General features: G+C 40.3%; 1 protein-coding gene and 1 long non-coding RNA gene across 6 annotated transcripts in view; one reads left to right on the forward strand and one right to left on the reverse strand.

The window, feature by feature from the left end:
- Nucleotides 1-24,702, forward strand: part of LOC142944833 (nuclear GTPase SLIP-GC-like) — an 83,519-nt gene that overhangs the window by 11,883 nt on the left and 46,934 nt on the right. For 2 of the 5 annotated variants that reach the window (XM_076085982.1, XM_076085980.1), the window contains exons 1-12: nt 16,846-16,949; nt 17,786-17,867; nt 18,093-18,205; nt 18,388-18,435; nt 18,569-18,602; nt 18,778-18,870; nt 20,972-21,062; nt 21,659-21,875; nt 21,973-22,188; nt 22,894-23,100; nt 23,183-23,358; nt 23,633-23,726. In XM_076085982.1, the coding sequence (XP_075942097.1) occupies nt 17,801-17,867; nt 18,093-18,205; nt 18,388-18,435; nt 18,569-18,602; nt 18,778-18,870; nt 20,972-21,062; nt 21,659-21,875; nt 21,973-22,188; nt 22,894-23,100; nt 23,183-23,358; nt 23,633-23,726 (1,356 nt within the window). In that variant the 5' untranslated portion in view covers nt 16,846-16,949; nt 17,786-17,800. Of the gene's footprint in view, nt 1-2,339; nt 2,419-2,502; nt 5,335-16,845; nt 16,950-17,785; nt 17,868-18,092; nt 18,206-18,387; nt 18,436-18,568; nt 18,603-18,777; nt 18,871-20,971; nt 21,063-21,658; nt 21,876-21,972; nt 22,189-22,893; nt 23,101-23,182; nt 23,359-23,632; nt 23,727-24,702 lie in introns of those variants that run through there. The other 3 variants (XR_012952885.1, XM_076085983.1, XM_076085981.1) reach the window with 2 other exon arrangements.
- LOC142944835 (uncharacterized) lies at nt 5,990-7,561 on the reverse strand. Its single transcript, XR_012952886.1, has 4 exons — nt 7,488-7,561; nt 7,296-7,361; nt 7,153-7,212; nt 5,990-6,650 (listed from the first exon to the last, which is right to left on the reverse strand). It is a non-coding gene; the product is annotated as an uncharacterized LOC142944835 (long non-coding RNA).

A 24,702-nucleotide genomic window follows, 5' to 3' on the forward strand; every position in this document is an offset into this window, starting at 1 on the left:
TTGTGCGTTGTGACATCGTTGACGTAGCGCCTCATGCTGGTGGCTCGGCGTACGAGGGAGGTGTAGTGCTGAGCGTCCGTGAGCAATTTGAAAAGTTAGCTTTTCTGTCGGACTGGTGGAAATGGATGTTGAGCTGGGTGAGTGCATGCTTCAGTCGAGAGACTGTCCGCTCGGAAATGCGGGATGTATGGGGCCATCGGAGCGTTGGCGTGGGGCAGAAGGGTCGCTGTGGTTTTGGCCATTGTTCGAGCTGCTGGATCTCGAGGGGGTGGAAGAGCGGCGTTGTGGAGGGACAATATCACTCTGGGATCTCCTCCTGGGGTTGTTGGAAGGCAAAGTACCGACGACTTCAGAATTGTCTGAGGATAGGGTTAGCTGTGGCTAAAAGTGAAACTGGTGTGGGGGGGGGGGATAAGTCAGAGGACGCTGGAATTGTCTGCTGGCGGAGCTGTGGAAATGGGGAGGCGCGTTCAAGATGGGATGGCAACGCTAGTGGGGGTAGGGGTGGAGGAAGAGGGGGGGGGGGGGGGGGGCATAGGCAGGAAGAATCTACTGTTGCGTCCCTGGCAAGAAAACCGACCCCGAGCTGCTCCCTTAGCTGTGCCGTATACCTACCTGTTCTGTTCTGTTGTTGGAGCGGTCTGTGCAGCTGGGGTAGCTGGTGGAGGTGGGAGGAGTTAGCCGAAGTTGGCTGAGGTGGGTGGAACATGGAAGGTAGAAGTAACAGGACATGAAATGATGCCAGGATGGATGTGCCTGGGTTAATCGTGGAGTTAGGGGGAAAAACATTGCGAGGAGATGTCTCCGGCGCGGGGGGAGCTTGACGGCCAGAGTCAGTATGGCATGGGACAACTTAAGGCAGGACGCAGTCGACTGCCCTTCTCTAAACGCATCTAAGTTGGGGCCAACAGCAGACTGGAAGCAGCAGCCTAACTTACGCTAAAACACCTTCTCCTACTGAACGCCGTATATCTGACTCCCGCATGCAGTTGACAGATATTTAATCGTGGCTCGTCTTGAAGAGGATCGATTCATAGCCTTAGTACCGGTCTCCCTAATCGGGTACTTATTGGCCGTATTAAGCTCAGGTTAAAGATTCACGATCAGAGTATACAACCTGGCCCTCTGGAGGGACTGATGTAGACAGATGGGCTTCTTCCGCCGTGTGATGCATCATGACGTCATCGGCGCGCGCGTGACGTAACGCCGGGAACCCGGAAGTGCTCTGGAGGCTCGGAGAGCGAGAGAGGTGTTGTGCTGCGGGTGCTTGAATAGTTTGGAAAGTTGCGCTTTTAACAGACTGATGTAAAGGAATGTTGCGCTGGACGATTGCTTTCTTCGTTTGAGAGACTGTCCACTCGGAGAAGTGGAATATATAGAGACTGTCGGGGCCTCGGAATGGTGAATGAGGGTCGCGGTGGTTTCACCGGTCATTCGAGCGCCTGTCGGGAGAGCGGCGTGGGTGAAGAATTGAGAGGATTAGGGTCAAAGGATGGGATTCTGAATCGGGATCTCCCCCCTGGGCTGTTGGAAGGCGGGGGCGGACGGCTTCGGAGTTGACGGAGGATGGTTATCGAGAGCTGCGGGGAATGTCGATGGCTAAACGCAGCCGAAGTTGCTAGCGACGAGCGTGGTGAGAAAAGGAGGGAGCTTCGGGATATGGCTGGTCATCCGGAAGGGTCGAGGAGAGCCTTTGTGAAAGGTAAGCAGTTTTAAGATGTTGCTTGTCTGTCGTGCCTCATGTTGAAGCGTATGAAAGCTGAGTCAAAGAGCGTTGCTCGTCTGTCTTGCGCCGTATGAAAGCTTGAAGCTGAGTCGGAGAGCGTTTGCTCGTAGGGGTTGAGGTAGAGGGGATATGGGGTAGGGATGGAGCGTTGCTCGTCTGTCTTGCGCCGTATGAAAGCTTGAAGCTGAGTCGGAGAGCGTTTGCTCGTAGGGGTTGAGGTAGAGGGGATATGGGGTAGGGATGGAGCGTTGCTCGTCTGCTAAGTCAGAGAGCGTTGCTCGTCTGTCTTGAGTCGTATGAAAGCTGAGTCAGAGAGCGTTTGCTCGTCTGGATGTGGGGTAGGGATGGAGCGTCTGCTGAGTTAGAGAGCGTCTGTCGTACGTCGTGTGAAGACAAGAGTCGAAGAAGTGAACGGTTTCGTTGTGCTTAAATACTCTGTGCAGAGGAAATGAGCTGTGTTCTGGGCGTGGCCCTGTTCCTGAACAAAGTTTATAAAACTACATATAATCACTCAAATTACTCAAATTATTTGATTGAAATTAACAGGTCAACAAATTTCCAATAGTGTGATTAATAGTGAACTTGATGTCAACATTATGTTGTTTTTTTTTAGACTTTACATTGGAGCTTGTGATGGTGAAGAACCACTACCAAGAACTGCAGGGAAGCCCAGATCAAGAACCACTAATTTGGTAAAACTGTTGTTAAAATATCTACATAATGCCTCCAGATTGAGCTGCTCTGAATAATGCTAACGATGCTTTTTATTACACTAGAGCTGGTCCGCCCAGCCCGGCTGCACAGATGATAACCAACTGAAGAGCCCTGCATGCACGCTGGTTAGAGACGTGAGGCCTCTGGATTTGGTCTCAACCATTTTTGTCAACTCATCTTATCCAGGTTCTCTTTGAGTGTTGTTTTGATATGTACTTTGAATTAGCTTGTTGTGAAAGACATGCATAGAGATTCTATGTGTTGTTGGGCATTTTTGCTTTTGAATGATTAATGATCAGATGCAGACAGAAAATGTGTGGGGGGTGAGAGCGGGATTTCATGCAGCAAAGGTCCCCAGTCTGATTCAAACCAGGTACATTGTGGTTCACACTGTACAGGTCTTAGTCACTGGTCCACTATGATGTCCCAGATACATTTTGTTTTAATAATTTAACATTTTTTTTCTTCTTGATTTCTGTATGTTTTTTGTCCAATTTTAATTGACATTCCAATGATTTTATGGGTGTTTAACATAAATCCTGAACCTTGATCACAGTACGTACTGTATGTTTAATTTTCAAAGAATGATCTGACCTTCTTTCTATTGTTGAGGTGTCCACCAAGAATGTCCGAGACACACTACACCCTAGAAACCCATCTCTCTATTTTGCTATTAAAATAATTGATACACCAAATGATTAACACCTCTCTGCCTGAGGAGCGAGAGGCGAGACCCCAAAAAGCGTTAAGGCAGCATCCTGTGGTTTGAGCATCTGGCTGACACTTTCACAATTTAGTCTTCTAGGCGTGTTGTAGATTCACACCTAACTGGCATGTATGAAACATGACCCCTGTGACCTCGAGCCAGACAGGAGGTCCTATCTTAAGGTGTTGTTTGTATTTCATACAAGTTGTTTATCCTCTATTGTCTTTCCATTGTCTATGATGAGTTACGATCTATTGTTTATTATCAAGCTAAGAGTTGTATTTTCAGATATCAATATACTCGTTACATGTAATCCCATATTGTTTAGGGATGGTTCAATGATTTTCATTTAATGTGTGACTTTCTATCATTTACCAAAATATAATCATACGTGCTTGTAGTGTTGACTGTTTGTTAAAGCTAATGAAATAAGTGAACTTTTAGTGAACTCACTCTGACAGGATGATTGACAGTCACCAGGAGAGAAAGGCTGTAAACTCAGGAAACTAATCAGTTAGTTAGAGAGACATCCTGTTCAATGGGGCCTGTGTACTGGAACATCCTGCTTCAGGCCGTAAAGTTAGAGAAGCATAAGAAGTGCTTTATCTGTGTAACAACAGACACACCGATATATACATTTTAAAGCGTAGAACATGGGAATATACAATAAGTACTTGTTCTCAACGTCTCAGAAGAAGAGGACATAGGTGCAGGCAGTCAGCTGCATGGATCACAAGTTCCCACTACACACCTTCCACAAAGGGGGGGTTGTTTACCCTAAAAAGTAGGTCTGTCAGAAGTGATAAGACTATTAGGACTGTTCCGTCCAATGATTTGAGAATGATCTGTTGTCTACCATATATGGACCTGGAGGTTGCAGGAAGCGCCAAGGAGAAGCGTATATATAGGAGACAGCAAAGGATCGAGGCTTTTTGGCCTTTTTTGGATGACTTCTGGAGGGTTCATACTCTTAACATTTGACATTTTGTTTTAACTTTTACATCGATTTTTTGGTATTTATTTTTGTTAATCTTTTTCTTTACTTTATGTAAAAAACAAATAAAACTGGTTTGTATTTTGTGCATTCCAACCAAAGTCCAGTGTTGCTCATCTCTGGTGGGGTCCTCTAGTCTCCTAAAGGTAAGAGTGCTCTTCCCCTGGGATAGGCTGACAATAGTAAATTAATTAGATAAGAAATTTGAATGACTTTCCTGCTACAAGCTAAGGTTAAGATGGTGTTCAATATTGTTGTGATTTACTAACTTGGTTGGCTCAGATTAATTTTGAAGCTCTGCTAATGTATCATATGTGACGCTGCAGTGTTGATTATCATGTTTAGACGTTAGATGTTGTGAAGGAAGCAATAGGGGTCAGATTGGCATCTAAATTGGGGGTGTTAGGGCTAGGGTCCTGAAGCTGCCCTTAATAACCGAGCGAGGTTCCCAACCACACGGGGTTCCTCCTCCAGCGGTGGCCCTTTAGAGCGGGTCCATCCTGGAGTACATCCGGTCCTCCCACACCTATTGCTCACACACACCACAAATACTATATATATTATAAATGTGTGATCGATTCTAACAATAGTAGTTAAGACCTGTTAGTAGGTGTGTTCACACAGGAGCCTTGTGTTCTTGAAACTTTAAACAAGTAGGAAAAAACGTATCTACACAATCCAGATGCTGTTAATTTCCTTAAAATCTTAGTGTTGTTATGACATTTGCGAGTGCTCTTTTGTCAAGAGTACTTGCTCTCAGTTCTCCTCGGATCTACTCGTATGCCTTAAGGTTAGTTTCTCTTCAGGATAAATGGTTTGCATTATTGTTGCACAAGTCTGTCTGTTTTGTACGTGTGCATTGGTGAGTAAGCTGCTCCAGCAAGTTATAACAAGTTTAATTTCAACACGCAAACAGCATCGTTGAAGAGAAATGTTTAAGCATAATGCAACGCAGGCTGAAAAGTCAAAATATGGAGTAAAAGAGTTGCCCTTGCTTTCCATACTTCCCTTGTTGGACATTGTTTTTGCATTTACTATACAGTACAGGTGTGTTGTACGATGGGCAGTGTGAAATTTATTTGTTGGCTGGTGGCAGTCTGTGCATGTATGCAATATGTTATTTTTTATTGTTTTAACAGACACTGTGTTTCCAAGACAAATTTCCTTCGGGACAATAAAATCTATCTTATCTTATCTTATCTCTTATTTGTACCCGAGTACATGCACTCTGCTCTACTGGGTGTGTCCAAACTAGTTACATCAGGCCACCAGTAAACCTTTTTTTTGGCTGACCTTAACTGACCTTAACTACCGACCACACTGCATCATGAGATTTGTAACTGTCATTTTCTCTCTTGCGTTGCTTGTTGGGTCAAACCGGTTTCACTGTAAATATCTCTCCATTTTATTTTTACTTTATAATCGGGAGAGTCCAGAAAATTCTAATAATTTCTGAATTTATTCCGGTAATAAATAACATAAAAAAGTACCTAATTTTTTAAAGAGAGTACAGCAATGTCATCAAACAACATCAAGACACTGAATACTTTTGACGCAGAAATGATGTCTGTGTGGTATCACAGTGAACTAGTGGGTGTACCAATTCCTTAAAGTTTTATTTTCACATGCAATATTCTTATATTTAGTCTGACCCTCAGTGTTGACATGGCAGTCGACAATGAGGGAAAACTTGACTCAATAATCTACTATTTGACTCAATCGTCTCAGTAATTTAGTTTTACTCAGTGTTGCTGTGCATCTCCTGTTGTGTGAAGCTGCATTAATGTAACAGTGCGCCACTGTGTAAAAATAAATATCACCAATGTTGAAACACACTGAAATGCCTCAGAGTAATGTAAACTCAGCACCATTTAATACAGAAACAAAGCACAAACAGGTACTTAAAGCCCTTGAACAAAACAAGTCTAATTCATGTATTATACTCACTTAAATACTTTCATGTGATTGTCAGCATGAAAGTCATTTTGTAAATTCTCTTACAGCTATAAGCACTAGATGTTTATGAACACAACATGGTAAATATATGCATGCTAACTTGCTGCAGATAGCAAAGGCAATGCTCTTCGGCACGGATACAAATAATTTTCCTTTAACTCTGACCTTCTTCTAGCTTGCATTTAAATAGACTTACTTTCTTTTCACTTCTATAAAGTGTAAAATGTGTCGACCAGACGATATCAAGCTCCCTGTGAGATGTGTGCTCAGTTCAGCTCTTTTCAGCTACAACAGTAAAACACAGTGACATAGTGATGATGTATACCAGTGAGCTCAAGTATGGTAGTGAATACAATCATCTGAGTTTCAGATGGTACAATCATATTAGCAGCACAGACTGGACTTTCAGTGGGGCAAGGTTTGTATTCAAAGACTAAAAAAATCAAAGTTCACAGGTCGGGGGAAGTTGAGTGATCTGTTAACCCAGAGAGTGCTGCTTCTTCAGGCTGTCTGAGCGCCTCACTCTCTCCTCTGGGGTCTTTCTGTACCAGCTCCTGAGAAGAAAAAGCCCCTGTCATACTTTGCTGACTTTAAAGTCATCTGTAAAAGCTGAAATCCAAACATTTCTGTACGCTGTTGCCTTCAGCAAGAGGCAAATAAAGTATTGGAATTACAGTTCATTGGTTAGCCAAGCATGACGTCCACTTCTGGATTTTTGCTGATATGCGAAATAGATTAGGTCAGCATATAAAATATGAAATGTGCAATCAGGAGAGACTTCAGAGCTTAGGTCCAAAGTATACTGGAGCACATGGATTTAAGGCAACACACTTTATTAGAAGACTACCGTTCTGAAGCCAAGTGTGTCTTCATCAGAGTCAGAAAAAGTGTAATGCTTGTTAATTAGGACACTAGCAACCCAAAAAGCTTATCAGCATTTTCTCAGTAGTTGGGTGAGGTGGAGTGACGTATCTCCTAAGAGATGACATACGGCAGTTTATGTGATTTATGAAATCAAGATAAGGCACTTTGTGATTTTGGTGAAACAAGTCTCACCCCTGGCGGTTCAGCTGGCCTGGCACAGGAGAATTTTGGCATTGGTTTGGCTTCAGGACTCTGTGAATGAAGAAAGGATGTATTTAGATAACTAATCTTCTGGGGACATTAAACACAGGAAATTGTAGTTCAGTCTAGAGCACCTGTTAGTAGTGGGGCTCTTTGGCTTCTGCTGCTTCTTTCTAGCCATTGATGGGGATTCACCGACCCTGGAGGAGCGCCAAACACATACAATAAAAACACTGCTGATCCCTGGAGCCCATCATCAAAAACATTAGTGTCTAAAACCAGATCTCATCTACAATGTAAGGCTGTGTTCCTCTTTCCCATCGTACCTCTTTTTCCTGTCCAGAGACCTCTGTGTGGCAGCAGACAGAACCACTCTCTCCTTGGGGCCCTTGGCTTTCTCCTTTTGAAACAGTCAGTAAGAATCATAGTTTATGACTGAAGCACTGACACTGACGGTATAAGACGAGGCACGTTGCCACCAAACAGTGTTTCTTTCCTGTAAGACACTTTGTCCGTGTGGTAATCAAGGTGTAATATAAATACAGTTCATCATGATAAGCTTTTCAAGTTGACAGGTTACCATGTCTCGCAGCTTCCTCTCTGCTCGGAGCTCCCTGTCCTGCTGCAGCAATGCTAATCGATCCCAGAGAGGCATTTCAAAGAAGATGTCATGGATGTCATAAAGGGCTGCACGTAACTGCGGGACAAAAGAGGCACACATAAACACAGAGTAAGATGGACCTCTGCTGTCTATAGACAGTAACTACACGTTCATACCTGGGCTCTAACTCTCTCCTGCAGGGAGCGATCTTGTGCAGAGCAGGGGCCTCTCTTCTGTGGACCTTCTGTCTGGAAGGAGCGGATGAACTCCTGTGTATCCTAAGCACACATATATACAGAACACATTCATAAACACAGTTTTTCACTAACATGATGAATAATTTATTGATTAACTCTTATTAAAATCACATTGGTGTTTTCAATTGGTTGTGCTCATTTGTATTTGTGTGTTATTTGTGTTAAACGTGTAATCTCACCAGGATGGTCTGTCGCAGGTGTTTGACCTTCTCTGTTTTGAGCAGTCTGCGAGTGAGGAAGCCACGAATGATGGCGCCAATTCGACAGAAGGCTCTCTGCTGTTCTGCTGTCATAACCTGGACAACAAGAAGATACGTGAAGATGGGAACGTGAAGATATAAAACACAGAGAGGGTTTGAGAAATAAACGCCCATCTAATGTGTGTTGCGACTTCGCATGTAAAAAGAAAAGCCTAAACTATGAAACCGCGCCAAACCCCTCACCTACACCACCTTGCTCTCTCTCTCTCTCTCTCTCTCCCCCCTGATACACCCACACACAGACATACAGACACCCACATTCCCTTCGCCACGTGCTTGTTTGTTGCTTTTAGGTTTAGTATGCCTGCAGTTGTATAATAGATGTTTGTTGATTTATAATATTATTGATTTTTGATCAGTATTGTTATTGATAATAGCTGTTTTTTATGGTCAGTGCTGATTCAAACCTTCACTGTTCACTCTGAATGTGGAATAGTACTTTTAAATGTTTTGAGTGAACTTTTTGACTTAATCCACAATTTGGTTATTGGTGCCTGATCCCAGGGTGGTGCCCCATTATTATAAATCGTTGTTAATAATCCTATTGATATTAATCATTTTAAATAATAGCAATAATTAATTTGTATATTTGCCAATAACCAAACCTTCTCCAGCCAGATCTCAACATGTGTAACTTATGCAATCACACACACCCTCTTGTCTACTTGTGCATACCTACCAGACTTAGCCTCGCTCGAGGTTTGCTAACTGCCCATGTGGGTCCCCACAGATAAACGGGAGGCTGGACAGAGGGAGAGGACACACTGGAACTTACAGGACTGGGAAAACCTGGAAAAAGAAACATACTTTCAATTTAGGTGTTTGAACTTCTCTATTTTGAGCTGTCTGCACTTTACATGCAGCTCTTTCTCCAATTTATCTTGATTAAATGGTGGATGAAGAGTTGTCCGAATAGAAGTAGTAATAATAAGAGTTAATAGATCACAACACTCTTTTTGTCTTATGTCAACTCTGTTTTACAACAGTCTATGTGCTCAACTCCAGAGTGGCAGCTATGCAGTTGGCTGTTCAAAGTGTGGCAGCGCCGGCGAAATCCTGCAGCCAGATGGTCAAGGTGTCCCTTTGGGCTAAACCCTGAGGCACTAATGGGGCTACAGGGCTCCTGCACTGGACTGGTACCACAGTGGCCGGATCGACGATTGCCACTTTCACTACCCACTGAGCCCCTGTGACTGGGGGACATCATGGCCCCTGAGAGAGATTCTCCCCAATCTGCCATGCCAGCAACTTCCCCTGACCGTACTGGACTTCGGGGTATAAGGTCTGCTGGGCCGATGGGAAAAGAAATACGGATGTTCCCTGTAGAAACTGGGCGTGGTTTTCTGGGCTGAAGGACTGTTTAAAGACTGTTTAAAGCTCTGCAGAGTTACGTTCAGGTAAATGACCATCAGCTGTAGGAACCGATGGGAGCAGGAGAGTTAACAGTGAGAGAAGGACTGCAGGATGTCCATGTCGGCTGGGCGTTTGCTTATACTGGCATGACACAATAAATAACATAACTAACACGTCATTATTAGTTATTACCCAACATTACCTTATTACCAAGCTGTCATAATAAGTGCTACAGAAGTCCTTTTATCTCAATGCAGAGGCAGCAGTTTATAATGATGCCAGACAACCTCAACAGGAAGTTACTGGTGAGCTTCTACTACCCTCTGGTGTTCACAGCAAGAAAAACTTAGTGTGGGTAAACAATGTGTGTCAACCTTGCTGCCCACATGCATGCACAAGAAACTCACACCGGATTGTTCTTTTATTTAAGTGAGTATACCGATACAGCACAAATGATTTATTTCAAGATTTGATGTCAAATGCGAAACATAACGTATTAACTGGTAAAAGTGTCAATTTGTGAATGGCCTACAAAGAAAGAGAAAATTTCCAACACAAAAATATACATTCAAATATCTGTTTAAGATCTAGAATAAAAAGAAAGGCCTTCTTAAGGCTTGATCTACAGTTTATTATTATTTATTCATTAGCAAGGGTATTAAAGTCATATACTGTAGATTGAAAATGACCGAAATAGAAAACCAACTTAATCACAATTGTGGATTATTATCAAGGAATCGGTCGATGGGAGAGAGGAGGTCAACAGGTCAAGGCACCCTACCTATTACTAAATAATCATATATATATATATATATATATACCACTGCTCAAAAAAATAAAGGGAACACTTAAACAACACAATGTAACTCCAAGTCAATCACACTTCTGTGAAATCAAACTGCCCACTTAGGAAGCAACACTGACAATCAATTTCACATGCTGTTGTGCAAATGGAATAGACAACAGGTGGAAATTATATGCAATTAGCAAGACAGACACTCCCAATAAAAGGTTACCCTGAAACTGCACACTACAGTAGGTGGCGGTATGCACCTATGCAAGCTGGTTGCGACCCGCCAATCAAATTTAAAGAAGAAGAAGACACCTCCAATAAAGGAGTGGTTCTGCAGGTGGTGACCACAGACCACTTCTCAGTTCCTATGCTTTCTGGCTGAAGTTTTGGTCACTTTTGAATGCTGGCGGTGCCTTCACTCTAGTGGTAGCATGAGACGGAGTCTACTACCCACACAAGTGGCTCAGGTAGTGCAGCTCACCGAGGATGGCACATCAATGCGAGCTGTGGCAAGAAGGTTTGCGGTGTCTGTCAGCGTAGTGTCCAGAGCATGGAGGCGCTACCAGGAGACAGGCCAGTACATCAGGAGACGTGGAGGAGGCCGTAGGAGGGCAACAACCCAGCAGCAGGACCGCTACCTCCACCTTTGTGCAAGGAGGAACAACAGGAGCACTGCCAGAGCCCTGCAAAATGACCTCCAGCAGGCCACAAATGTGCATGTGTCAGCTCAAACGGTCAGAAACAGACTCCATGAGGCTGGTATGAGGGCCCGACGTCCACAGGTGGGGGTTGTGCTTACAGCCCAACACCGGGCAGGACGTTTGGCATTTGCCAGAGAACACCAAGATTGGCAACTTCGCCACTGGCGCCCTGTGCTCTTCACAGATGAAAGCAGGTTCACACTGAGCACATGTGACAGACGTGACAGAGTCTGGAGACGCCGTGGAGAACGTTCTGCTGCCTGCAACATCCTCCAGCATGACCGGTTTGGCGGTGGGTCAGTAATGGTGTGGGGTGGCATTTCTTTGGAGGGCCGCACAGCCCTCCATGTGCTCGCCAGAGGTAGCCTGACTGCCATTAGGTACCGAGATGAGATCCTCAGACCCCTTGTGACACCATATGCCGGTGCGGTTGGCCCTGGGTTCCTCCTAATGCAAGACAATGTTGGACCTCATGTGGCTGGAGTGTGTCAGCAGTTCCTGCAAGACGAAGGCATTGATGCTATGGACTGGCCCGCCCGTTCCCCAGACCTGAATCCAATTGAGCACATCTGGGACATCATGTCTCGCTCCATCCACCAACGCCACGTTGCACCACAGACTGTCCAGGAGTTGGCGGATGCTTTAGTCCAGGTCTGGGAGGAGATCCCTCAGGAGACCATCCGCCACCTCATCAGGAGCATGCCCAGGCGTTGTAGGGAGGTCATACAGGCACGTGGAGCCCACACACACTACTGAGCCTCATTTGGACTTGTTTTAAGGACATTACATCAAAGTTGGATCAGCCTGTAGTGTGTTTTTCCACTTCAATTTTGAGTGTGACTCCAAATCCAGACCTCCATGGGTTAATACATTTCATTTTCATTGATAATTTTTGTGTGATTTTGTTGTCAGCACATTCAACTATGTAAAGAACAAAGTATTTAATAAGACTATTTCATTCATTCAGATCTAGGATGTGTTGCTTAAGTGTTCCCTTTTTTTGAGCAGTGTATATATATTACAGTAACAAATTAATTTATTTTAGACTTAAGTTTCCTGTTGGCTGTGCATGAGTGAGACTTTGAGAGGCACACTAGAGAAATGCAGGGTCGGGCTCATAAAACTCTCAACATGTTGAGCCTATACTACAGTACTTTTCAGGAAGTTCACATAATATGATTGGCAGTGTTTTTAAAAGACATGTGACTTTATGTGAGAGTCCTGTGTCATAGTAACATGGAACATGCAGACACTCATGTAGGGACAGGCATCATTAATACTGCTTTTGGTCCAGAGGTTTATCACAACTCTTATCACTTCCTTTCTAATTACTGTCCAAGTAAAATAATAACTTAATACAACTTAAGTCACTATATGAACTTAAAAAAATAGAAAAAAGAGGGATCACAAAGACAATAACATCAGTGTCATTATATCAGGCCACCAGTAAACCTTCTTTTTAACAAGTAGCTGACCTTGTATGCCTTCAGGTTAGTTACTCTTCAGGATAAACTAGTTGTATGAGTTTGTTTGTTTTGGGTGCGTGCTTTGGTGAGTAATCTGCTGTTGATACCAGGGAGTTATAAATGATGTGTACACACGATAGGAAGAATATCAGTACAAAAACAGATTAACTTTTTAGCTATACTATATATAATAATTATTAAGGTGATTATTTACGTTCAAGGACAAAACTTTCTTATTACAAAATAATATTTTTTTTCTAAGTGTGTTAATTCATCTATCAAAAATGTGATAGAACTAGATGATAGTAATAAACCAGCCTATCTGGTTTCTCATTATTTACTGAACAATTATGTTTTGACAAAATGAGTCCTGTTTTTAATACTGTGCTTAAGCAATCATAAAATAACTGTATAGCGCTTACATCCTGATTGATTAGTTGACAATCAAGCTATTAGGTGTTTGACCAGGTGACACATGTATTGGCCAATTGGTCCATGGCTGTGGCTTTTGATTGGCAGTGTTTTGAAAGACAAGTGACTTTATGTGAGAGTCCTGTGTCTCATGTAGTGAACTGTGTGCAGTGTGTTACAAAAAGTGTCACTTTGAATTGCAAATTAAATGTAAAGCAGAAAATGTGTTTAGAGTTTTGGAGACTTGACCTTAGGTTTTGCTCTCACAGTGTTGGTCTCAGTAATTGTGCTTTATGTGTCATGTTAGTGTGTTAGCATTGAAAACAACTGTGATCACAGAAGTGGATTATGTGTTTGCAAATTTTGTAATAAGCGCTGACTTTAACTTGTAACTATTTATTAACTGTAATATTTCTAACCTGGGTGCTGTGGCTCAGAGTTAAAGCTGGTTGTCTTTCAATCAAAAGATCAGCAGTTGGATCGGATCCTCCAGTCCATGTCCTAAATAACCCTAAATAAATCAATGTGATGAATGGGTGTGAATGATAATGGATCAGGTGGCACCTGTACAAATACAAATCTATTTACCATTTAACCTCATATGAACCATGTCTAACCTGTTTACGACTTTGAGATAGTACTTTTACAGATTTAGTAAAGGTGTGTTGATATTCATTCAAGATTCATGGTAATATTATGTATTATGATTGTTCATGCTTCAAAGTGACACTTACTGATGCAAGAACATGGAACATGGAGACACATGTAGGGACGGGCATCATTAACACTGCTTTTGGTCCAGAGGTTTATCACAACTCTCATCACTTCCTTTCGAATTACTGTCCAAGAAAAATAATAACTGAATACAACTTAAGTCACTATATGAACTTAAAAAAATAGAAAAAAAGAGGGATCACAAAGACAATAACATCAGTGTTATTATATCAGGCCACCAGTAAACCTTCTTTTCAACAAGTAGCTGACCGTGTATGCCTAAAGGTTAGTTTCTCTTCAGGATAAACTATTTGCATGAGTTTGTTTGTTTTGGGTGTGTGCTTTGGTGAGTAATCTGCTGTTGATACCAGGGAGTTATAAATGATGTGTACACACGATAGGAAGAATATCAGCACACAAACAGATTAACTTTTTAGCTATACTATATATAATAATTATTAAGGTGATTATTTACGTTCAAGGACAAAACTTTCTTATTACAAAATAATATTTTTTTTCTAAGTGTGTTAATTCATCTATCAAAAATGTGATAGAACTAGATGATAGTAATAAACCAGCTTATCTGGTTTCTCATTATTTACTGAACAATTATGTTTTGACAAAATGAGTCCTGTTTTTAATACTGTGCTTAAGCAATCATAAAATAACTATATAGCGCTTACATCCTGATTGATTAGTTGACAATCAAGCTATTAGGTGTTTGACCAGGTGGCACATGTATTGGCCAATTGGTCCATGGCTGTGGCATTTGATTGGCAGTGTTTTGAAAGACAAGTGACTTTATGTGAGAGTCCTGTGTCTCATGTAGTGAACTGTGTGCAGTGTGTTACAAAAAGTGTCACTTTGAATTGCAAATTGGATGTAAAGCAGAAAATGTGTTTAGAGTTTTGGAGACTTGACCTTAGGTTTTGCTCTCACAGTGTTGGTCTCAGTAATTGTGCTTTATGTGTCATGTTAGTGTGTTAGCATTGAAAACAACTGTGATCACAGAAGTGGATTATGTGTTTGCAAATTTTGTAATAAGCGCTGACTTTAACTTTTAACTATTTATTAACTGTAATATTTCTAACCTGGGTGCTGTGGCTCAGAGTTAAAGCTGGTTGTCTTTCAATCAAAAGATCAGCGGTTGGATCGGATCCTCCAGTCCATGTCCTAAATAACCCTAAATAAATGAATGTGATGAATGGGTGTGAATGATAATGGATCAAATGATACCTGTACAAATACAAGTCTATTTACCATTTATGAACCATGTCTAACCTGTTCATGCCTTTGAGATAGTACTTCAGGTAGTTCGCATATAAAACATGACCTCTTAATTAATCTACATTTCAATAGCAAATACGTTTATTTTGTGGTTCTCATGAGTTCAGTGTTTTCCTCTGAGTCTGTTGAAAGAAACCAGGTATCAGGCATCAATAAACTAGCTCAAATGGTCAGGATGGGTAATTAATCTGCTTGTTTTTCTCCTCTGTGAGTTTATCTTGGCCATGAGGTAAATTGAGGGTTTGTCACTCAGCACCATTAGTGCCCTGGAGGTCATGCAAACAGTTTCTGGAAGAAGTTCATCAGTTCAAATTTTAAGGTTACAAATTCTATATCATAATTGTTGTTGTCACGCATCAGTATTCTTCATCTTTCGTGGATTATCTGTACGAGCACCAGTTACAAATGATGTGTGCACATAAGAATAATTTCAACACACAAACGACTCCTCTGGAAAAAAACAACGAACCTAAAACTTCCTGATCGCTCCTCCGGGAAATTGTGATTGCAGCATACAATACATATGAATATACTATATTAAAATATTAAAACAAGCACCGACTCTTACTTCCTCATATGAACCTGTTCAGGCCTTTGTCGTTTGTTCTCGTCTTTCTGTTGCAGCAACTGTTAATCTCACCAAACCATGTGATCTCTGTCAGTGCAGTGAGGGGACAGTTAGTATAAAAGAGTCCAAAGTACCCAGAGCACCAGAGGAGTGGAATACATAGAGTTCAAAAGTGAAAAACTAAATGTAAGATTGTTCAATAATACTCTCATACTGTGGCGATAAATCAAAACATCTGTTCAGCAAAACATAGACTCTACTGCCCTCTGGTGTTCACAGCAAGAACAACTTATAGTGGGTGTATTATGTCCACATGCATGCACAACAAACAACTGATTGTATTATTTTATTATATCGAGCAATGTGATTGATAAAGCACAAATTCCTTAAGATATTAAAACACAAGCGTTGCAGCAGTATCAGATACAGTCATACTCATGGTAAAATACATACTGCAAAATGTGCACTAGCAGTTAGCCAAACATTTGGATTCATTTTTCACTGTAAACATTTCTAGCAACATATTCAAGATGCAGAAGAAACATATTTACAGTACAAGTGAGTATCCACTAACTGGACTTTATAAGATTTAGTGCACGATAGTGGACTTCTGGTATTGCCTGACCTGGCATTGTAGTCTCTCTCTCTCTCTCTCTCTCTCTCTCTCTATATATATATATATATATATATATATATCTATATATACAGTATATATATATATATATATATATATATATATACAGTATATATATATATATCCTATCTTCCTGTAGTTTTAACACTGGTGAAAATCAACTAAGAACATTTAACCCAAGTACAGTACTTTTAGTACTATTTTGAGGCACTTTTTCCTTTTTAAGTTACTTCGTACATCCAACTCCACTACATCTCAGAGGGGAATACTACACTTCATACACCAGCACACTTATCTGTCAGCTGAAGTTAGTTATTCTTTCAGAGTAAGATTTTACATTAAAATATTTGATAAACTCATAAAATGTAATGTTCAATATTAAAACAGTGGTTTCCAGCCTGTTAGGCTTGTGTCCCCCTTACACAACCGTTCCTCCCTTTAATGTTGCAGTTGTCAGTATTTAGTTCAACCGTAGAGGCATTTCTCTTCAAACATGTTGTTTAACAGTTTGAGGCTCAAAAAGGTAAATTATACATAATTTTACCCACACGATCTTGTGTCGACAATTTTCATAAGAACGAATAAAATAAATATATAATTAAGTAGGGAGATTCATCATGGGAGGAGTTTCAGAACCAGAAATCAACTTGGGGTCGGACAACTTTTGAGAACAAAGGACTCCTCCGCCCGCTTGAAACCTGCAGCACCCACATTGATCTGCATCTATTGCCTACACGCTACAGGTAACTGCAGGAATTAATATTATGATATTAAGGAAATCAAACACCGCGGGTGATTCTTATTTACATTTTCTCTTTTAATCTCTTATTGACCGTTTGAAAGCCGGAACATCTCCTCCGTGAATAACAAACAAAAGGCTGTAAAGTTACACGCTAGAATTTAATGAATGAAGTGCCCTTATCCCGACTTGATGAAAAGTTGGTACTTATTGCCAGATATCTAACGCTACATGGGAGATTGCGTAAACGTAACGTATGCTGACGGCGACGCACCCTACATTCGAGTAGGGTGGGTTAGGTAAAGTTGGAAAGATATTCAAAGATTTGGACTTCCTGGTAAAATAAATCGTTAGCGAAACGTTGCTAAAATACAAACGATACCTCTCTGTAACCGTAGTGAGATAGACAACAAGCTACAACCTTAATTTAATTATAACGGTCCGTCTTTCGGGCTCCTCCGAGCTGGACAAACGGCATTGGTCTCAATGAGCGGCCGGATGCGAGACGAGTGCGCAGGGACCGTCTACAAAGTGCAATGCGGAAAATACATACTACAACAATATTCAATAGCTTCCCTGTCATGCAATGTAATGTAACCAAAATCACTTCATACATCAATGGGCTCCTCCTTGTTGTACTACACTTGTTATTTTGATAAAAATATGTTTCTAATACATTTTAGTGAATTATTATTGGAAATAATATTCAATAACTTTGAATATTTGCTATTTCCTTGAGTCTGATAATAGAAGTTTCATAACTTCTTTTCCTTCAGTGAAATGTAACTCTCCCAAGTTGCAGTGGTTGATTTAAAACATGATTATTTGTTTACCTTCCAGTTGCCGTTCGTGGTCATGGATGATTTTGTTCGTAATAAATTAACTGAATGGAATCACAGCAAGTTGATACCAATATTTGAAGGTAAAGTATTACCATGACTCTTTTTTTGGGCACATATTTTATAAAGTGTTTATATGACCTAACAATACTGAAACGTCTAAGCATCTACAGAACTAAAAGAACAATGAAAAATGCTGCAATGTTGTTCTTCAGTACAATGCTGACATATTCTTGACAGACATAGTTTTAAGAAAATGGGAGAGATCAGGTCTGACTAATCCTGGCAATTATTATTGTTAATTACAGAACATGAAATTGACACAGAAAGTCTTTACCTTCTGAATGAACAACAAATCACCGAGTTGATCCCAAAAGTGGGAACAAGGGCAAAATTCGAGGAGAAACTCAAGTTGTTGAAGGTAACATTCTGTACTGTGAACACAATTTACACAAATACTGTATTTATAATTTATAGGAGCACAGACTTCTGTTTTCTTGACACATAATTGATAATAATAACTCATTAACAATAATAGCATGTGCTAGAATTTAAACATTTATTTGCTATCATGGATTTGCAACTATTGTCATTCGTCACTAGGATGAACGAAACACAGCAAATCCAGAAACGGTTAATTCGTCTGCTCAAGTAAGTTGAATAAAGTTTCAAGCACTCAGATATAAGGCATTAATTATATAGATCATATTTTCATTGTCTATTCAAACTTTTACTTGGCCACTTAGTATTGATTTAAGACACAAATGTTCATGTTCACCCTCAGGGTCGTCCGTCCACCAGTGACACAAGTGATAAAGGTGAGACACACTTTATCTTATTGGTTACATGTAGTGTTCATTGAAGTTTTTTAAGGTGGTAATATCTTACTTTGACTAAGAAACTATATCGAGAACATGTTTAAATATTGTGAGAGGCAGATGCAACAAACCTTTCTTTCTGCTTTTTTTTTTCCAACAAAAAATATCCAAAAAGTAAAGAGAAAGTCAGATCTTCAGGATGAGTCCAGCCAATGTCAACCACCAACTAGAAAACAACGACTTGCCAACAAACCAGGATCATACTCAGGTATTTATAATACTTTCCAAACAATGGCAACCTTTTAATATTTGTATGTAATAACTAGTGCTGGGCAAGTTAACGCGTTATTATCGCATTAACGCATTCATTAATTCACACCGACAATTATTTTATCGCGCGTTAACACAGTTTTTTTTTTAAATTATTATTATTTTGAAAGTCCGTTGCTCACTGGCTCTGAATACACATACAGACAGACCATTGGTCACAGGAAGGGCGGGATGTTGATCAGGATTGGCTTGGGATGGGCGTCATCACGCGTCTAAACCAATGAGAGCATTTAGGGTGGGCGCTGTGGCGCGATAGCCTATCAGCTTTGAGATGCTCCCGTCATCACTGACGTCCTGCCGTTGTTGAATCGGGAAATAAATACTGTAGCCGTCTGTGTTCACCCAGAGCTCTACGATACCACATATCAATAGAGACCGGACCAAACTATGTGTATAAATGTTTGTGTAAACCATCCGGTACAAACAATGAATAAACGCTGCCGTATTTACGCCTGTGTGACGTTATGTTGAGTGTTGATGGAGCTGCTACAATGTTAGCTTAGCCTAGCACCGATCGATCCAGACTCCATTGAGAAAACAAGTATTTTAAAAGTTATTTTCTTGTCGTCTTGTGGAGAGAACTAACAAAACATGAATTCGGACTTTTTACAAATCGGAATCATTACGTAAATATTTCGGAGTCTCTTTTTGTCCGTTTATTGCAGTTAAATCAGTTTATTTAGTGTTCATACAGCTGTAGTAAACAGCCGACGTGTGGCTCACTAGACACAGTGAATACAGCTCGATGAAATCCACGGAGCTGCTCCGGACTGTTATGAACCAGACAAGACGGCATTTAGTTTCCTGATATCTGGGACTTCCACAACACGTACTAAGCAGTCCAATCTGGGGAAGATTTTCGATTCAATTATAGTGGCTTAAATTATTCATAGAATATTATTTCAACACACATTGCTTTTTTTGTTGTGTTGATTTCATAAAATATATATAATATAGAAGAAATATTTTAACTGCTACTGTGTAAATGGAATACTGTTGTTAAAAATAACCTTATTTGTTTAAAGTGTTTACAAACTGTGAGGAATTTAAGTTGAAAGCGCTCCTAGTGCTGGATATTATGTGTCACAGTGTGTTTACTTGTAGGAGTTTTAACAAAGGAGTGGTTGAGTGTCTGTGTGAGGGGGTTGAGGAATGTGTTGGAAGCGGGGGGGGGGGGGGGGGGGGGGGGGGGGGGGGGTTGGAAGAAAGTGGCTGGATGAGATGTCTGATCAGAACAACAGGTCAGGGGCCCAAAGGAGATGTGAATCCCCGGAGATCCTCAGACCTCCTCGGCATACCAGTCTGTCGTGTGGTGCGGACGGGGCCTCACTTTCATGATATATATGTTTGTTTTGTTATTACTAGTGTGATTCGGTTTGTAACTGTTTTTATGATTGTATGGATAATAAATCCATTTGATTATGATTTAAACCTGCTGTTGTGTTTTGGAGGCGATTGAGAGCACATCTGCAGAAAGGGGGGCGGTTTCAAAAGATGCGGCCCGAACAAAACCAAATGTTATTGCACTTTTGTTCATATAGCAGTACTTTTATTGAATTTTGAGCATTACAATGCGATTAATCGCAAAAAAATCATGCGATTAATCGCGATTAAAAATTGTAATCATTGCCCAGCACTAGTAATAACATTTTTACTTAGCTTACTTACATAGCAAATGTCTGTTTCTATATCTTGGCCACAGACAATACTTGCAATACAGACAATTTGCTGCCGTATGTAATCTTATCAGACAACCCCAATCAGTCAACAGCATGCATGCAGGTATACATGGCAACAATGCGTATGCTTCAAAGTAAATAACGTAACCGTGGCCTTTAACTGTATGATGTTTTAAATCCAGAAAATGGGTTATCCTTTACTAATCTGACATAGTAGAAGCCTGATGATTCACTCTGAAGCATCCTACATGGACCTGGCAGAGAAAGTTCCTCTCACGCTCTCCTCATTGTGCATTACCGCTTACTTGATACACTGGTTCATGGTTCCTGCTGAACAGTTCTTTACTTTCACTCTGACAGAAGAAATCATACTGTCTGATGTGAAAGACATCATGAGATGTGTCCATCAGAAAATACCTCCCCAAGACAACAAGCTCAACAAGTTCCTGACGTAAGTATAAAGTTTATTACATTTTCCATATTAATATGTTATACGGGCCTGGTTCCACTGCTGACCAGAGGCCAGTTTCACTAAGAGATTTAAGACTGATAGTGTGGAGCCAGGCATCATGGGTTTGTCCGGCCGTACGTACGTATGTCCATTTCTCACCAAAGTCTTGAAGGAATTTTTTTCAAATTCTGCACAAACATCCGCTTGGACTCAAGGATGAACTGATTAGAAATTGGTGGCCACAGATGAAGGTCACTGTGATCTCACGAAACACATTTTTGATCATAACTGAAGAATTCAGCTAATTATGACAATTTCACATAAATGTCTAATCGGATAAAATGATGAAGTGATGACAATTTGGAAAGACATGGATGTAAACTACAACTTGACTGTTTGTCTGAGGGATTCAGTTGTGAGGCGATAATTCTTTTAATAATCCAAATTTACAGCAAATTACTTCTACTGAAGATAGTACAATATGCTGAAGAGGGCTGTTTATAGACGGATCTCTTTCTGATTTTAACACATTCTGTCAGTGTTTTTATGTTTTTGAAACAAATGAATTAACCCACACATAAACTCTTGTACAACAGGGAAAGAATCAGTGATTTGAAGACAGACAAGAAGGAGAGGGTTGGTGTCTTTGGCAAAACCGGGGCTGGAAAGAGCTCTTTGATAAATGCCGTCATTGGAGAGAAGGATCTCCTGCCCTCTGGAGACTTCCGTGCATGTACCTCAGTCATGATTGAAGTGGAGGCTAACATGCAGAACTCAAAGTATGAGGCAAACATTGAGTTCATTACAAAAGAGGTAAAATGAGCTGAATATGTTTGTTTACTTGAAGCTATTTAAAAAGGTATGCCACATAATTTAACAAAGTTAAAGGTATTTTTTAAATTGTATTTAGGAGTGGAAAGATGAGTTGTGGTTCTCTAAAAATTTCCTTGGGGATAATGCGGATCAGGAAAGTGACGATGATTCTCGGGACATAGTTGAAAAGCTGTCAGCGCTGTATGGAGAAGACTGGAAAAACAAATCTCCTGATGACCTCATGAATGACAGATATTTCAAAGAGATCCCAGAATTTCTCCTTCCCAAGGAGAAGATTTTGACAGTAAAAACAGTAAGTAAGAGTAAAAATCTTGAATCACTTCATGAGAAGCCTTCTTGTCTGTCTGACAGAGGGAAATGTTATTGAGGTTTATGTAATATGCATGCTGCCTAGCCATTCCAGGTTGGTTTAGTTCAACAAATGTAAAAGTAAAATCATTATGTGAAACTTTCTACTTAAAAACAGAGTGGCCTTGATGCACCTGTCCTCGAAAACTACAAACCCATAGAAAATGTCCCCTTTATAGAAAAATCATAAAGAAGTTTGTATACCAGTAACTAAATATATTTATATAACTGTTTTAACATCCAAACAGGATTTTTCCTCCGTCTTTGTGCCCAAACATTTTACATTGAGATTAAATTACATCTTGTATTATTAAATCTCAACACTGCTTTTGTTCACACTTTAGTTCAGCTGGTAATAGTAATAGTAATTATTGTATCTCTTAAAATCTGATCATCATCAATTTAAAACCTAATTGTCACCCAAAATAGCACTTTTGTGTCCACTTCCGGTTTAGTATTTAATATTTATTGATCCAAATGTAGCTTTTTGCTTTTGTTGTTTCAATGATGGGGTAACTTAATTGCTCTTCTTTTGTATATTTTCCTGTTTTAATTATTTTGTGCAATTTGTAAAGCAGTTTGAAGTTGGAGTCTGCTTATGAATGATATCACTTACGTTGCCTTAATCTCGTTTTATTATTTATTGCAGGCTAAAGAGCTATCTGCAAAATTAGTCAGATACACAAGAAGTGACCCAAAAGATGAAGAAGGTAAAGACATAAAGAGGTGGTATTGGCCACTAGTGAAGTGTGTGACTATCAAGGTGCCAAATAATGATCTTCTGAAGCACGTCACACTTGTGGATCTTCCTGGAAATGGGGATCGTAACAAGAGCAGGGACAAGATGTGGAAAAAGGTAATTCATCACATGCAATGCTGTTTAGTGTATTACTGTAGTACTGGTAACCATCATAATGCTTGCTGTCATGTCCCTTCAGCTTGTTGGAAGTTGTTCCACTGTGTGGATCGTGACTGAAATGAATCGAGCTGCATCAGAGCGAGAAGCCTGGGAGATCCTGGAAAGTGCCTCTAGCTTCATGGGAAATGGTGGCCAGTGTCAGCACATTTACTTTATCTGCACCAAGTCTGATCTTATTAAAAACTCAAAACATCAGTAAGTGATTTAAGATGCCAACAGTACATATACATATATATTAAAGGAACTGTGAGGACTTTTGAAGTGTTCATGAAACAGTCTCAATAATAATACTGATGTCTCTATATGACCTACATGAGAAAACGGGACCACCAGCGAGTAGATTGTCTATTTCTATAGAGTCATTCTTAATGCTTGTCATCTGTTTTATCAGTTCTTTCAAAGAAATTCCTTTAGAAATCAATAACTGCTCACACAGGTGACACAAAATAATGCAAATATTTTCATTTAGTTCCACAGCTGATGTTCGTGCTTTGATATTGAAAAGAAACGAACAAGCCAAGAAAGAAGTGAAAGAAGAATTCAGCAAACTAAAGGAGATTAAGGTGAGTTTTATAGACAGAAAGTACAACATAAAGATTGTCGGCGACTCTAAGCATGTCTTAAAACTAGTGCTGGGCAACGATTAAAATATTTAATCGCGATTAATCGCATTGTTATGGCAAAGTTCAATAATGAATTCAAAAGCAGTGTATTGCGCACTTTTATTTTACAAGTACTGCTATATGAACAAAAGTGTAATATCATTTGGTTCACGAGATGCAGGTAGCATGTTTTATACTTAATGTGAATATAATTCATACTTTGTTGGCATCTTATTCTGAAAACCGGATGTTCGTCTGAAGAAACCGGATGTTGTCTCACGTTAATGTTTCCGCTAACTTTCAAAGTCCTTCGCTCTGCGTTTACCGTGAATTTCAGCATATAAAATGTAAGTGTCTGCTGAGTTGACCACGGAGATCTGAGTGTCTGCTGACTTTACCGCAGCGATGTCCAGTAGTCTCCAGGGAGAGCAAAAGCTGGTGCAGCTTCTCTCTTTATTTATGCCCCCCCCCCCCTCGACCAGAAGCGGAAGTCGCCTTTTCTCTACGGCAACCCTGAAGGGACATCATATCTCCAATACAAAACGATAAACATGAGACAGTCTGTTACAATAATAATAAATAAAAAATACTTACCTGTTTTTTTTGTTTTTTTGTTGTTGTTTTATTATTGTTGTTATTTTTTTTTTTCCATCTCAAAAGGCTCAAGGACACACACACGTTCACACACACACACACACACACACACACACATACATACACAACCGACTATAGGATGTTTGCTGGCTTTTATCCCACTGTTCTTGTCATCCTCTTGTTGTTATGTCTATGTATTGTCTCTTGTCTTTCAATAAAAAATTAAAAAATAATAATAATAATAATACATTTTAAAAATGCATTAACGCGCGATAAAATAATTGTCGGCGTTAATTAATGAATGCGTTAACACGAAATTAAGGCGTTAACTTGCCCAGCACTA

The sequence above is a fragment of the Anarhichas minor genome, unplaced genomic scaffold, assembly GCF_050575085.1.
Source record: "Anarhichas minor isolate MPS153535 unplaced genomic scaffold, ASM5057508v1 ptg000007l, whole genome shotgun sequence".
NCBI lineage: Eukaryota > Metazoa > Chordata > Actinopteri > Perciformes > Anarhichadidae > Anarhichas > Anarhichas minor.